The 15,761-nt window shown below is 34.9% G+C and overlaps 1 protein-coding gene across 3 annotated transcripts in view; it reads right to left on the reverse strand.

Annotated features, from left to right (window-relative positions):
- The window catches only part of LOC126975667 (probable ATP-dependent RNA helicase kurz), a 48,090-nt gene extending 32,546 nt beyond the window's left edge, over window positions 1–15,544 (reverse strand). For 2 of the 3 annotated variants that reach the window (XM_050823658.1, XM_050823656.1), the window contains exons 1-9: window positions 15,198–15,544; window positions 14,828–15,010; window positions 14,496–14,688; window positions 12,076–12,600; window positions 10,873–11,088; window positions 9,835–10,076; window positions 5,086–5,232; window positions 3,028–3,180; window positions 368–530 (exon numbers count right to left, since the gene is read on the reverse strand). In XM_050823658.1, the coding sequence (XP_050679615.1) occupies window positions 368–530; window positions 3,028–3,180; window positions 5,086–5,232; window positions 9,835–10,076; window positions 10,873–11,088; window positions 12,076–12,600; window positions 14,496–14,688; window positions 14,828–15,010; window positions 15,198–15,272 (1,897 nt within the window). In that variant the 5' untranslated portion in view covers window positions 15,273–15,544. The remainder of the gene's footprint in view (window positions 1–367; window positions 531–3,027; window positions 3,181–5,085; window positions 5,233–9,834; window positions 10,077–10,872; window positions 11,089–12,075; window positions 12,601–14,495; window positions 14,689–14,827; window positions 15,011–15,197) is intronic. The other variant, XM_050823657.1, reaches the window with a different exon arrangement.
- Between the last annotated feature and the right edge of the window lie 217 nt (window positions 15,545–15,761).

Consider the following 15,761-nt stretch of genomic DNA (forward strand, 5'->3'; position numbering starts at 1 on the left):
TGTTGCAGCGTCTACGTGTAAGCAGTAGCAGCATCCTAAAGATGATAGCTGCCAGAGCTGACTGTTCCTTCCAGAAAAACTGGATACAGTTAGCTCTAGATTTATAAATTTATTTCACTAATAATACTAACGTAGTTCATAAGAAATATTGTTACTAATACATTTACTAATATAGAGATGTCTCTGAATTAAATAAATAAATAAATTACGTTCGGCCCAATGGTGAGAGATGAGACTAAGGTGCACCAGACCAAAGATGACAGCAATGAGTTATACAACAGTTAGCTTGTACGAGTACGTGGCACAAGAATAAGAAGAAAATAAACATCACCACCCATGTCCCGAAATTGCCTGTCTAATTTATTACCTGAATCACTTAGATGTTCACTGTCATCATCACTGGCAACAAGATCCGCCTGCCCATCATCAGCCGGCATATCGTAGTCGTCTAAATTAATCTTGGGCAGAGCTCGCGCTTTCTGTTTCGCTTTCTTTCTCGCTTTCCGCGACCGTTTCATTTCCTTTTCTACCTGAAATATAATTTTTTAACGATCCCTTCCTTTATTTTCTTGTCTGAATGGACATGTCACAATGGAATACCTGATCACTTGCATGTGCGCTTTCTTTGTAGGTGAAGTACGTATTAAGGCGACATAATAGATCACAGTTATTGTTAAGAAAATGTTCGGGGGGCTTGGTCATGCAGAGAGGAAAAAGATTGACTGCAAAAATTTACAAAATTACTCACTATCAGATCGGGGATATATTAAAAAAGGCCAGGTCAATACTTAAAAAGAGATTGTGTATGAAAGGTTTGATACTAGTGGATGCGTACTATGTTACGCTCAATCGCTTTACGTTGCATAGTGACATCGCTTCACTACGTGTCCATTACCGCATATTTTAACCTGGTCATCGTCGTACCACTATTCACAAACATAAATATATTTTTTTTTATATGAGAGGGGGCAAACGGGCAAGAAGCTCACGGGATGGGGAGAGGTGAGGCAACCGCCCATGGACATCCGCAACAACAGGTGTGTCAAGAAATGCGTTGCCGGCCTTTAAGGTGGGAGTATGCTTTTTTCTTGAAGGTCCCTAAGTCGTATCTGTTCGGGAAGACCGCCGCCGGTAGTTGATTCCACAAAGTAGCCACTTTGTGGAATCGCACAGCCGTGCGAGGCAAGAAATTTCGAACAAAACGAGCGGTTGTGAAATGCCAGACGTCTACGTGATGCGGATGGTACTTTGCACGTAATGTCCGGTGGTGGAATTCGGCCACTGGAATCAACCGGAACAGCTCCTCTGAGCACTCCCCGTGATTAATGCGGTAGAAGATGCAGAGAGAACCCACATAGCAGATGACTTGATCGTCGATGATTCGAGCCGCTCTTCGTTGTATGCGATCAAATGGAAGAAGCTGGTACTGGGGAGCACCCGCCCAGAGGTGAGAACAGTACTCCATGTGAGGCCGAATTTGCGCCTTATAATAATATCTTCCTCAATAACTTGATTGCACAAATTACACATCTTAAGTCAATTTTCTAATATGCAAATATTGGGGTTGAGCAGGTTATCAACTACCAACAACCCCTAAATATATTGTTCCGAGGCTATTAAATAAACTAAACAACTCTTTTATTGATAGCATTACAGAGGCAAATTTGAAACACAAATTAAAAATATATTTTTTAAACAACATCCTGTAGATGTCTTGTAAAGTTGAACACTGCACCGGTTCCATTGTTTGCTCGGCGTATTAGTGTGTTCGTTTGCTAACAAGAATTGAAACCATTTTAATAATACGTCTTGGTTCGTGGTTTTTGTTCTGTTAATTAAATTATGTTATTTAGATTCCTTGTGCGGTGTTTCCGGGACGATACGATATGGGTACCTTCAAAAAAAGCGCGTACACCTTCCTTAAACGCTCTTGTGATTCCTGTAGTGTTGCAAGAGAGTGTGGGCGGCGGTGATCACTTAACACCAGGTGACCCGTACGCTCGTTTGTAATCCTATTCCATAAAAAAAAATTGTATATTTTGTTTTTTTCTCTATTGTTATTAATTATTTTTTTTGTTGTAATGTTGCAATGTAGAACGTACGGCACCCACAAACCCAAGTGGTTTATGGGTGCTATTGTATTGTATTATCCCTTATGTTTCATAAAACAAATAAAAAAAAACTGTAAAGTAGACCCAGTAGAAGAAACCACAACCGGAGAGTTGGACAAGACATACAAAATATTTCAACGATACTTCACTCGAACGATTGGCTCAGTGAAATGAGCGCTCGCACGGAACGCGAAAGATCGCGGGTTTGAGTCCCGCATCGTTCATAAAATTTGTTTTCAAATTTTATTTGTGTAATCCTTAGTGCTGTTTAAAATTAAGTTTCTTCCACGCACAACTAAATTATGAAATTAACTTCTATGACCCAGTCAAGACAACATAGAGACAACCTTAAAAAATAGCGCGTACACCTACATAAAAGGCTGATAACACTCATGTTATTCCTCTTTCTTTATGAAAATAAGGGACAAGAATGCAGGACGTTCAGCTGATGGTAATTGATATGCCTTGCCCAATACAATGCATTGCCGCTCAGGATTCTTGGAAAACCCCAAAATTCTGAGCGGCATAAGGTGCTAAGTCTCATTTACTCAGTAATTTCACTAGCTACGGCGCCCTACAGACCGAAACACAGTAATGCTTACACATTACTGCTTCACGGCAGAAATTGGCGCCGTTGTGGTACCCATAATCTAGCCGGCATCCGGTGCAAAGGAGCCTCCCACTGGTATTCCACGACAGTGTGAGGCGAAGGAGATCACTTACCATCGAGTCAACCATGAAATCATTGTTGAGCCATGCCCCATTGAGCCCTCTTATAAGAAGAATTCCATCATATAAAATAGATAGTTTCGGCCACACTCTGCGCTAGACCGATTTAAAAGAAGCCAAATACCCAATATTAGCTAAATATTCGAAGCACGTCTGTAGTTGGCAGAAAACCAGATATAAACTATACCTCGTCATCATCAGATTCTATATCCTCGGGCTCGGAGTCAAGGGCGTCGGCCTGTTTATCATCACAGACACTGCGCTTGGTGATTAGCTTGGAGTAGTCCACATCTTTGCGGTACGGGAACGATGCCTTCAACTTCCGAACTAAGTGGTTGACCTGAAGATTATTATACATTTTATTTTATTTTATTTCTTAGGGACAACTAACAGTTCACACAATATATTTTACATTTTCAAAGTACAGAAGATATTAAATCAATTTTAGTGAGAAACCACACCGCACAGGTTAATTTTATAGTTACTAGTATCTTACATGATGAAAAAAAAAGTTTAACATTAATTAAAGTAATACAGTACATACAAAAAGAGGAAAGAAATACAAAATTAGACGTCTTAAAACTAATTTATTTACAAATTACATTACATTTAAACAGAAGAGTTACCTAATGAGAATGAACAAAAAAAAAATATTAATACTGTTCACTTAAAATGTCATTAACTTGCTTTTTAAATTTTGTTTTTGTTGAAAAGAAAATGTCAAAAAAATAATGGCTCCGTCGTAAATCCTATTACTCCACTGCTGAATATCTAAATGATCGGACAGCCTGGGACTAGATTGTGATTATTTTATAGCGATAGAAATGATTGTAAAATATTGTATATTTTTATTGAAAAGAGCGCAAAAAAATAATGCTGGGAGAGTTTCTTGCGCCGCTTCTTCCCTCTCATAGCGCCATTTGTTTCCGAAGCGGTAGTAGTATCTAGTATATTAGAAATGACATCAAAAAGAATTCTAAAGGAATCAATTTTGAGAAAATAAATGCCTTTTATGCCAAGGTCATTAAAAAGTCTGTCCTGTGTGTCGACCAATCTGTGGGGCGCGACCGCCAACGTGCGTGCGATAGCGCGGCGTGTGAAATAGCAGCTGCGTGCGCACGAATATGCGCTACGCGTGGGACTGCGTAATTAAGTTTATTGTTAAGTTCAATGCAATCGTATATATTGTTACAAATATTGTACAATGTCATTGCACCCAAATGTACGCTGATTGCGTAAGCTAAGAAATTTAGAAGTTTATACATACAGAATAATATTAACAATTTTTTTTCTAATAATTCTTTGGATTCCTCTGACAAGCTTCGACTGTCTCGCTTATATGTCATTGCTAGTGGCGGCATCGTGAGATGACTCGTTTCCGAGCCATTCCCTAAAATATGGCGAGGGAAACGATAGCTGGCATTGACCACCTCGTGAACGGGGTGACTGGTCGATCATGTCACCACAAATTCTACTTGTGGTAGTTATTCTTTTAAGGCTTTGATTTATTTACGTCTTCCATAACCTTTTTTTGGTAAGAAATAAAATGAAATTATTTTATTTGCAAGAAACATTGTACTTAGGATGTTAACATATTATTAATAATCCAATATGTTTCGTCAATTGACATTAAATATATGTTATAGAGTTGTCTTCATAATCGTTATTGACCCATTAAGAATACTTCCCTTTTTTGTAAAATTTAGCTAATTAGGTACATTGAATTATGCTCAAAGTGCCAACAAACTACTGACATACTGTTTACAAAATTGTGAAATAGATTATCCGCAAAGAATTTGAATCAAGTTTGCTTTTTGAGTAAACTTTTGCCGAAAATTAATTTCAATTATTGACTTTTTCTTTCGGTTTAAGGTAATACCTTCTAATGATAAATACTTTTAAAAATTTTATTAAATTTTGGTTTATTTTTTTAAATTTATTTACGCTCCTTCATCCAAAGTTGGACTTCTTCTAATACATAGGTATTTTAAATTTAATAAAGCTTTATATGAGAGCTTGTTTTAGGCATAATACAGAATTATACAAATGCTTATTTGGGTATTGTATCGGCCAAAATGAATAATTACATGCCTGATTTAAAACAAACAAATCATATGTTTTATATCCATCTACCACAGTTTTGGAAGAGTTAACTATAGTGTCACGTTAGTTAGGTATATAAGAAATGTCTTGAAACACATATTTATGTTAAACAATAATTATTCTGTTTAGCAGTACCACTTACCTCTTGCTGTCCTGTGACGAATATAAGAATACCTCCTTCGGGAAGTCTGGTATGAATCTTAACTGCCTTCTTGTATGCTTCCTTTAAATAATCACTGTATGTATGTTTGTTAAAATGTATTGTCACTGGAAACTGCCTCGCTTCTATCTGTGGATAACAATAATATAACATAAAATTTTTAAAAGTACAGTTTGGTGGTAGTACATTCAAGTAAACCAACGGATTTTTATAATAAAATCCCTGAAGAAATTTGCAAACAATAATTAAAAAAGTTTAAAATATTTGTTAAACAGAAACTTTTAAAAAAAGCTTATTATACAATTAAAGATTATATATAACAGATAAAAGTACATGGGATTAAAGCAATGTAAATAATTTTAAGGTCTGCATACTATTTTAATTTATAAGCAGTAGGACTGTATTATTCTATTATTTGTATATTTTCTTGACTTCAAAAAGTGATGCGGTTATCCTATTTTGAGAAATAATCTATTTGAATTTGAATTTGATGACTTGATGTATAATGATCATAACTGGCAATACTTCTTGAAACATTAGAGAAATCACAGGAGACTTAACTATAACTTATAGGCCTTCTAGGTGGTTGTACTCGTATATGTTTTTTTTTTATGAAAATAAGGGTCGAGACGGGCAGGACGTCCAGCTGTAATTGATACGCCCTGCCCATTACAATGCAGTGCCGCTCAGGATTCTTGAAAAACCCCAAAAATTCTGAGCGGCACTACAACTGCGCTCGTCACATTGAAACATAAGATGTTAAGTCCCATTGCCCAGTAATTTCGCGCCCTTCAGACCGAAACACAGTAATGCTTACACATTACTGCGTCACGGTAGAAATAGGCGCCGTTGTGGTACCCATAATCTAGCCGGCATCCTGAAAATATGTAATGTTAAGACTATTCTATACTGGGTTAATTACGGTTTATAGGGGGTATGAATATATTTTTATTTTATATCCATAATGAGGATCTTCACAATAGAACTTTATCGTCATAGAGCGAAGAATTTGTATGTTCATAGCATAAGGCTGGCCACATCGCTCGCAGATCCGATAATCAAAGGTTTTCGAGTGGCAACCGCTGGAATGAAGACGAAGTATAGGGTGGTTCACCACAAGATCAACTGCTGACCTAATATTAGTGAAGAAACCATGAATGCGGACGAAATATCCAACCGACACACAGTGCGTAATTTTCATAATCTAGAGAGACAAAAGTCTTGGACCCATACTGTACAAATTTACTACGCGATAAAATGTATAGAATCAAATTGAAAGACATTGTCAAGGTTTTAGGCATATATTGCAACATTATTATATTATAACATATAACACAAAAATGACAATACACAACAAAAAAACACGTAAGTAATTATTCGAATGCACAAAAAAAATACAGATTTATTAAAAATAGAGATTCGTTTGAAGAATCACGAAGACCCTGAACACGAAGGAATTTAGTCAGAATAATGGGATTCTCCAAACTCATGGGTATCAGAATCTGAATGTTCTGACTGAATTTTTTCGTGTTCAATGTCAGGAGTTCTAATGTCTAATAACTCACAGACTTCAAGAGACATTTTGCTACGTCTAGTTTTGGGAGCAGCACGTAAGCTTGCAATGTAGGGGTCTGAAGATACAAGTAAACGATTTATTAAATCTGTGTTCGTATCCACTCTTGAAGTTTTTCGCGTAAATAATTCTCTAAATTTTCTGTTGTCCTTATTTCTAGCCTCTTGTGCTTCTTCCGAAAGTTGGCCTATTGGAAGAACACAAGAAGCAATAATATCTTTTCCGTGAAAGAGTATTTTGTGGACACTAACGGGCATTGGGTACCATGAGTACTCTTTGATGTATAGGTCTCTCGTTTGCTTAGCGAATTCCTGAAACTTATTGATATTAATGTGAAATCCGCTGTTTATACATTCTAAGATAACATGGAAGCGCTTGATAAGCTCAACATTAACACCTGTTATTTCAGCGGACATTTCAGGATTTCTGAAAAACTTACAGGCTGTATTACCATCATTGGTATTTCCAGTTTGTTGTTTAGGCATATCTACTAATAAGCCTAACTCCCTCCTGAACTTTTCTTGTACTTGCTTCTTTTTCTCGGCAACTTTATTTTTATTCTCCGCTCCTCGAGCCTGCCACAATTTTATATCAAGTCTATATGAAATGTGCAATATGCATTCAAAAAATCTAATCCATGAATGTAGAGGTGACAGGCCCAGAGAAAGAAAATTGCTGTTTACCGGCTTTTCTAAGATGCGACTTTCATTATTCATGTCCTTAGGCTTTGCACCACATAAATAGCAAGTTTGTGTGGACGAACATGATGCTACTGCGTTACAAATTTTGCCGTCAATCATGCAGAATATCAGTGTTGGCTTAACCAGGACTTCCATGTCATTTACAACAATTTTAGTAGGTGAGAGTGAAGTTACTTGTTGCTTAATTTTATTCACCTCCGTCGTTATAACATTTACGGTTTCCTTGGCAAACACGAACTTGATGGGACGACAATATCTGGTCGAAGCTGGCGAAGGGTTTTGCCACACAATGTTTTCAACGTTCTGGGTATTTATTGAATTAATTTGAATAGGCACCATCGATACGCTGAACAAACTTTCGTCACAGCAATGTTCTTCAGAAAATTTCTGTTTGAATTTATTTTGCTCCGCTCCATCACAACCCCATTTCACAATTATATCTAGACCTTTTAAGTCACTTATAGTTTTCAGTACTTCTTCTTGCACTTTACATAATCGTATAATCGTGTGATCCATAAGAGTTTGCAAGTTAATTTCGGCGCACGTTTCTGTGACATTAATGCCACCAGGATAGCACGATTGTTTTGCCGCTTTAACTCTGTAGTAAGGTGGATATATTTTCTTGTTAATGCCTTTAACTTGCTCTCTTATTAAACAATATTGATGTGTCGAGAGATTCGCATCGACCATTAATGCGAGAGCTTGATCTGCCGAAAGCCCGACGGGTTTTGAGCTCTCTAAAACCTTCCGCGCTTTTTTAATTACAGTAGGTACCTCTTCTAGGCGAAAACTGACAAAGTTCTTTTACAATTGCCGCCAAATCTTTTTTTCCTTCCTTGCGAAGTTGTACTTCGGTTGCCATTGATATCTCTTGTAGACTTGATGTTTCAAGAAGATGTTGAATGCGTCGTCTTTTTGTTTTAGTGCTCAAACTTTCAAAGTCTTTTTGCGGTCTTCCGAGCGAACCCGAACTCGTTCCAGGTATTGACACACCTCCGAGCGCTTCAGTGGAAATATCAGGTAACGGTACGTTTCCTTCTAACCACACAGAATTTGTGTTTAGGAATCGATCTCGATGTCTTCCTGACTTCGACCATTTTTCTTCGATTTTTTGGCAAAAACTTCTGATAGTCACTTTTAAATTTTTTATAACGTCATCCTGAATGAACGGGTTACCAAATTCCTGCAATATAAGATGTAATAAAGCATCCGTTCTTATTTCTTTTGCGTTAGTAAACCAAACGTCGAAAAATTTTCTACGTGATATTTGCGTTGGCATTCTGAAAATAAAAAAAAGTTCTATGAGTGTCGCAAATATTCGCAAACAAATTAACGTTTTTGTTGTTGCTTATAAATAGTTCTTTCGAATAAATATAATAAGGGATCTGTATATTTCGATATAATGCACTAAAACTCAACAACAAATTGACTTTGTAATATTTCGACTAATAAATAACCTCTGTCAATTCAAATGGCGCTTGTGACAACATTTTAAGACTGATTAAAACAAATAAATATGGAAACTTACCTCAAAACTCAGAAGAAAACAATAACAACTCACAATAACTAGTAGCGCACATAAACACAGTATATTCAACGAGCAAACTCAGCCGAATAACGCGATATGTTAAGCGTTTGGTCCATGCAACTCAGGTAGGTGGCTCTTCCGACCCTTTTTCTATTGCGTGGTGCGAGTTCTTGGAAAATAAACTTTAGGGACGCGTAATATGGTTTGTCTTCTTGGAATATAAATAACAATTTGACCAGGATAGACTAGTGTGGAATTTGACTTTTGTCTCTTTAGATTATGAATATTTCACACTGTGCGACACTTCAAGCCCCTGCACTTTTGATTTTATCAAATAGCTTTTTACGCACGGCTCCGATCGAGTGTCATATAAGATTGAAATGAAAATAAAATTTTATCATTAATTTTTCATTCATTTAAGTAATATGACAGCATGTTTCATACTAAACTAAATTACAATTTTTTCGTAGGCTGTCCCACCTTAAGAGGTGTGAATTGTAATTGTAAATATTACGTAATAAGTTACGCAATATTTACATCGTCTTTGATTTTCTCTAACCAGCACGATTTGTAGTTGTTTTAAATTTGTAAATTTAAAAAGTTTAATAGCAAGGAGTTCTCATACATAAATAAAATCGAAAAGATTTTATACAAGGAAAAATTAATGAGTCTGTACATCTTAGAATTGAATTCTGACAATTCTTTTAAATGTTTGTGTAGTATATTTAATTAACACTAATGAATACCAGTACCAGTAATTAAACTATTCTCACATTATCAATTGTCAAGAATTGAATTTAAAAAATTCCAGTTGCGCGCCAAAAAAAGCGCGCCATGTTCTGAAATTTCTGAAAGTATGTTTATTCACCATAACTGTCAATCTTTCCCAAATATTTTTTAGTTATTAAAACGTTTTCTTTCAGACCCACCTTAATCAAAGGTGGTGGTACTTTAAACAGCCTTGTGTTTTCCGTAAAGTCCTCAACTCTCAATGTAGCTGACATTACAATGAGCCTCAACGGAACACCCCGTTTTCTTCTCAGCGGCACTATCCTCGACAGCAAGCCTAACAATATATCGGTGTAGACACTCCTCTCGTGAGCCTCGTCGATAATAACCACAGAGTATTTACTCATGAGGAAATCATTTTGAATCTCTTTGAGTAAAACACCTAGAAAAAACTCAGTTTTAGTAAATTGTCCGTATTTGCTATACTGCGTGGAATTGTTTATTTATAAATAATTTAATACATCCTCAAAACATTGATTTTCATACAAATAACAGAAGAAATAAGGAATTTTATTTATTTTAGTATGTTTCATAAAATACATTTATCCTTTAAAAAAATTATGTTAGTGGATAAAATTTTATACAATTTATTTAAGCTTATAATTTTAGGAGCCCACTTGGATAAGATGCTTTCGTCTAAGTGCACTCGAATCACGTGTTTAAACTGTACGAGTAGTCATCCAAAATCATTTAGTCAGAGTGTATTTAGAGAGTGAACACCCCACTTAAATTTTTTTCTCTCAGAGCGCCATCATAAAATATTCACATCAAAAAAATATTCACTCCTTTACACAGGAAGCCGGCTAGATTATGGGTACCACAACGGCGCTTATTTCTGCCGTGTGACAGAAATGCGTAAGCATTACTGTTTTTCGGTCTGAAGGGCGCCGTAGCTAATGAAATTACTGGGCAAATGACTTAACATATTCTTATGTCTCAAGGTGACGAGCGCAATTGTAGTGCCACTCAGAATTTTTGGGTTTTTCAAGAATCCTGAGCGGCACTGCATTGTAATAGGTAGGGCGTATCAATTACCATCAGCTGAACGTCCTGATCAACTCGTCCCTTATTTTCATAAAAAAAAATCAACTTTGAGAAAATAAATAATCCAATGATTCCAAATTCTGGCTTGGAAAAAATGTAGCAGCGGTTTTAGAAGCATTCAGAAATACCCTCACCATCTGTCATGAACTTAATCTTTGTATCTTTCGTGACGTTTCCTTCGAAGCGCATAAGATATGACACCTCTTTGCTGGTCAGCCCGAGCTCATATGCCACCCTGGACGACATAGCGACAGTGGCCACTCGTCTTGGCTCTGTCACTGCTATCATCTTGTGCTCTGCATATCCGGCCTCGTAGAGGAATTGTGGTAATTGAGTGGTTTTACCACTGCCTGGTAACATATAAAATACATTATTAACATAAAACGACTACACCCACTCCTTTCAGCATCAGATTTGTGACTCTTGTTTGGTCATAACAAAAATTGTAGTACACAGCACATTTTAATAGGAAATGGGACCTATTTATACTTTATGGTGGGTAAGCTGTCATGCCCACGTCCTTGAAATCACTGTTAATGGGATCACCAAATGAATTTTTATATTAAATTTGAGCATTGGGAAGAAATAATTCAAAAATATTAGAATTATGACTGAAGTTCATTTCGATTGTCAGTGGTTTACTGCCACTGGTCGCCACTTGATAAACCTACACCACTCAACATGCCCCATGTTGACGAGTTTGGAGTAGTTTAGATTAATTTTAGAATTTTCTAAAAACTGTGACATTCATAAACACACAAACACGAGGAACAAACATAAACTTGTTATGCCTACTACTCTGTTAAGTCGAGTTATTAAGTCTTTTATTGGGCGATGTATATGCTTCTACAATATGATCCCAGAAAATGTACAAAACAAATGTGTTACGAAATTTAAAAGAATTAAAAATTGTTTGTGTGGGAAAGGTTACTATAGCATAAACGATTTTCTTAATGACACCACAGACTGGGAATGAAGTGAACACCCTCAGGCTTTTTAATTATAAATCTTTATTGTACGATATCACATTGTTATCCATATTTTTATACAAAAAAGCCCACTGAGATTCTTGCGCCCGTTCTTCTCAGGTCTGAGGCAGTCTTTTATAAAGGGGTGGTAGTTTTTGACGTTAAATAAGTGATTTTGAATCCTATTTTGAATAAAAATATTTGAATTTTAATTTTATCATTTTTCTGTCCTCACTGGAGGATGCATTTGACCTGACAAACCTCACAAAATATCTGCTTATAGTAACAGATAACTGATTGCAGGTTAGCACATAAAAAGAAAAGTTAATGACTTATAAATGAAATAAGAAGACAACATATAACACTCACCAGTCTCACCAGCAATTATCACAAATTCATTCTCATTAATCAACTCCATGATTCTCTGTTCTTCTCCCAGTATGGGCAATTTTAATCTTGCCACTTGAATTTTTGGATCTCTTTTAACATCTATGTGAACACTGGGATGATCAAGGGGTTTTATTGTAACATTTTTCTTACATTCAACAGTTGGGGCCTTCTTACTTTCAACAGATGGAACTGGAGCATCTGCTATTGGTATAGAGTCTACAATTTCTGTTTCAGTAATATCAACAGTTGTTGGCACTTTTTCAGCATTTGTTTCTTCACCTTTACTTACATCAATTGTGTCTTCACCTTTACTTACATCAATTGTTTCTTCACCTTTACCTACATCAATTGTTTCTTCACCTTTAACAACATCATTTTCTTCTTCAGTTTCACTTGATTCACTGTTATCAGTCTCTTCTAAGCCAACAATATTTGGATCATACTTTTTTCTTTTGACTTTGTCAGCATTTTCTAGTCGTAAGAGGCGCAAACGCTTTTTTGCACCTGAAATTTATATAGCAAAATGAACGACATCATTTCACAATACATTATTTGTGTGATTTTCTGTGATTCATTCAGGTGTCATGATATACTGTAATCCTGGGTTTAGTCCATTTAGGTACAAGGAATGACAGCGAAAGAAAGCTATAATATATATAATAAATGAGAATCAATTCAAGGGCTTCTTGAAATGTCACAGAATAAATTTGGAAACATTTATAACATCCACAATGGCCACCACACCAAATCCTTACTAATATTTTTTAATTATTATTGTTACAAATGCAAGGGCAAGGAATGTGCAGGCAAAGATTTGTCATAATCATGCAGTATGGAAGCACATTAAATAAGAATAAACATTAATTTTTATTTAATAAGTACATAATATAGATAATGGTTACTTATAACATATTATATTAATTTTAGAAAGGAGTACTTTACTTCTATCAAATATTTTCAGAATTCATTTAAAAATTTAATTTGAAGCTCACTCATGAACCGGTTTTGTTACTTAATTGTATTTGTATGTTCACTTGTTTTCCGCGATACAGGCTTGCCTAGTGCGGAAAGCGCTGCTAAGTTTGTATTTTTTATGTATCCATTTTTGTCAATAAATATATTTTCTTTCTTTTCTTTCTTTCTATATTACTAATATGAGAAAATCTCACTTTTCTTGTTTTTCAAGAACTTTGATACACCCTGCCCATAATGGGCATAATGCAATGCAGCTCAGAATTCTTCATTAACCCGTCAGTGGCGCTAGGCGGGCGAAAAGCGCGTGGCGCTCGAGCTAGTCACATCTTACCGACGCCAAGGTCAACGGGCTCGGATTATACAATAAAATTTATTGCTTTTGAAGTGTTTGGGCTTGTTTATAAAAACGAATGTCAATGCTTTTGTAATTAAACAAGCTAGTCCTTTATTAGATAACATAAAAAATAGATACTGCCTAATTTAAACAAATTTCGTTTAAAGTAGGGCTGTCATGCATTTTTATGATTTTTTTAGATTTAACTACAGATTACGTTTCGATTATTAGTAATGAATGTAGTAATTTTTTATAACTAAAACATACTTCAAAGTTACTAATTAGTAATAGAATAGTTACTAAAACATCATAGATAATACAAAAAAGAATTTTTAAATTAACTGCTACAGATAATTTTTACGGCTGACCACATATTTTGACTGCTTGTCTTATTTTACACAGAAACACAGATAAAGTTTTAAAATTAAATATTTTTACTTCATAGTCTGTTAAATAACCTTTCTTGTGGTATATCATGTAGCTTGTCTTACTCTGTGTATATTTAACGAAAAAACATCTGCTACCGTTGTGTGGCAAGCAGACATAATATGTCTGCTTGGCACCTTGGGGTGAAGTTAAAAAGCAATATTAATAAGTATCTTTGTGCTAAAAAGTGGGCTAGATTATAAATAGCATGGTATTTATAACATATAGAACATATTTTTGATAGTGTAATCTGTAAATATGCATATTAGCAAATTTTCTAGAAACTACTACAATGATAATTTTAGCACCAGGAGCAAACTTAAACTTGTAATGCTTAACTATTTGGTAAAGTCAAGCTTCTTGGTATATATGTTATCACATCTTGGGAAGGAGGTACCCACCCTCAGGTTATTTCATAAACTTCATTTAAAAATAAAAAAGGCCACTAAATCTCTTGTCGACTCTTCTTGGCCTGATGAATATATTTTCAAATGGGTGGTAATTTTTGATGTTACAGCACATGTTTGCTAATAAATGCTTCACTGAGGAGAGAGACCACTGTGGTACCCGCAGCATTTAGTGCAATGAAGCTTCCCACAGGTAATAGAGTAGGAAATTTGGTCTTTTATGGAGGAAAATAATAAATTCTGTGAGTAAGTAATACCTGCTATGCTGCTAAACTTCTTCTGTTCAGGCACATCACTCTCTTTAGGTTTTGCATTGAAAGTAGCAACTTCGGAATTAATCTCTGTCAATTTCCTCAGCCCAAGTGTTTGCATGGATGAGATAGTGGTTAAATGTTTAACTTCATCAGATGATGCTTGGACTTGTGATAAGGATTCCAATAATGTAGACCTCTGTATGATAATATTACAATTTAAAACAGACTCCTATGGTTAGGAAATAAAGGGTATGCAATCAGATAGTTTTACTTCTTTAAATAAGTAATAAAACAATAATGTATATTACATTATTATAAATAAAATACAAACTTACATTTGCTTTTTTCTTCTTTTTCTCAACTATTTTCTCTAACCTCTTTCTTTGAGCCTTAGATAAAAACCTTGTCCTCTCAGTCTTTTCCAAGACTATCTTTGTATTTCTCTTCTTAGATGGTAAAGCTAATAGATTACTCGGGTCCTTAGTGCCATATTCACTTGCAGCAAATTCGAGTTTTATCTAAAATTACTTACTATCAAAATCCTTGTATTTTAAATAAATCATAGTTTTCTTCTATGCTATACTTTCTGTACTCTAAGTATAACACTTAAATATACAGACCAAATTAATAGTTAGTAACAATAGATTATGTGTAGGTAACAGTTATTATTTACTTAATTTATTAAGAAAAATAAATAATATTTACCTCCTGTGTGCGAGAATTATCAATGTTTGTGTTTACAACTTGTCTTGCTTTTGCATTATATCTTTTCTTACCCATAATGATAATATAAATAGAAATCCAGCACTTATATTTATTTAATAATTAAGATTAAGGACAGCTTAAAAAGCTACTTTTTCAAATAAATGTAAGGTTATACGTGGGTTATACACTAAAATATAACTTATCCTTTATGCAATATTTTAATAAATGATGAGTTTTTCATGATGTAATTGCAGTGTTTTCGTTCAGTTGTTATATTTTTTACAAGAGTAAAGAAATAAGAATGTTATCGAGACACGTGAAAACGACAGGTTAATGTTTTTGTTTTGTTTAGACTTAAAAAAAATAGTTTTGAGTAGTTTTTTTTTTTTATATTAATTCGTTCTTTCGAACAGGCTATAGCCAGGGGCCTTACTGCCTTGTCGTTAGTATTTTCATTTCTTTGGTATTTATTATTTTCACTATTTTGTTTTACAAAAAGTCCAATCCAGTTTTCTCATTTCATCTTACATTATTTCCATTTTCCTTTTCCAATTATGTATATTC

This window comes from Leptidea sinapis, chromosome 37, assembly GCF_905404315.1.
Source record: "Leptidea sinapis chromosome 37, ilLepSina1.1, whole genome shotgun sequence".
Taxonomy (NCBI): Eukaryota; Metazoa; Arthropoda; class Insecta; order Lepidoptera; family Pieridae; genus Leptidea; species Leptidea sinapis.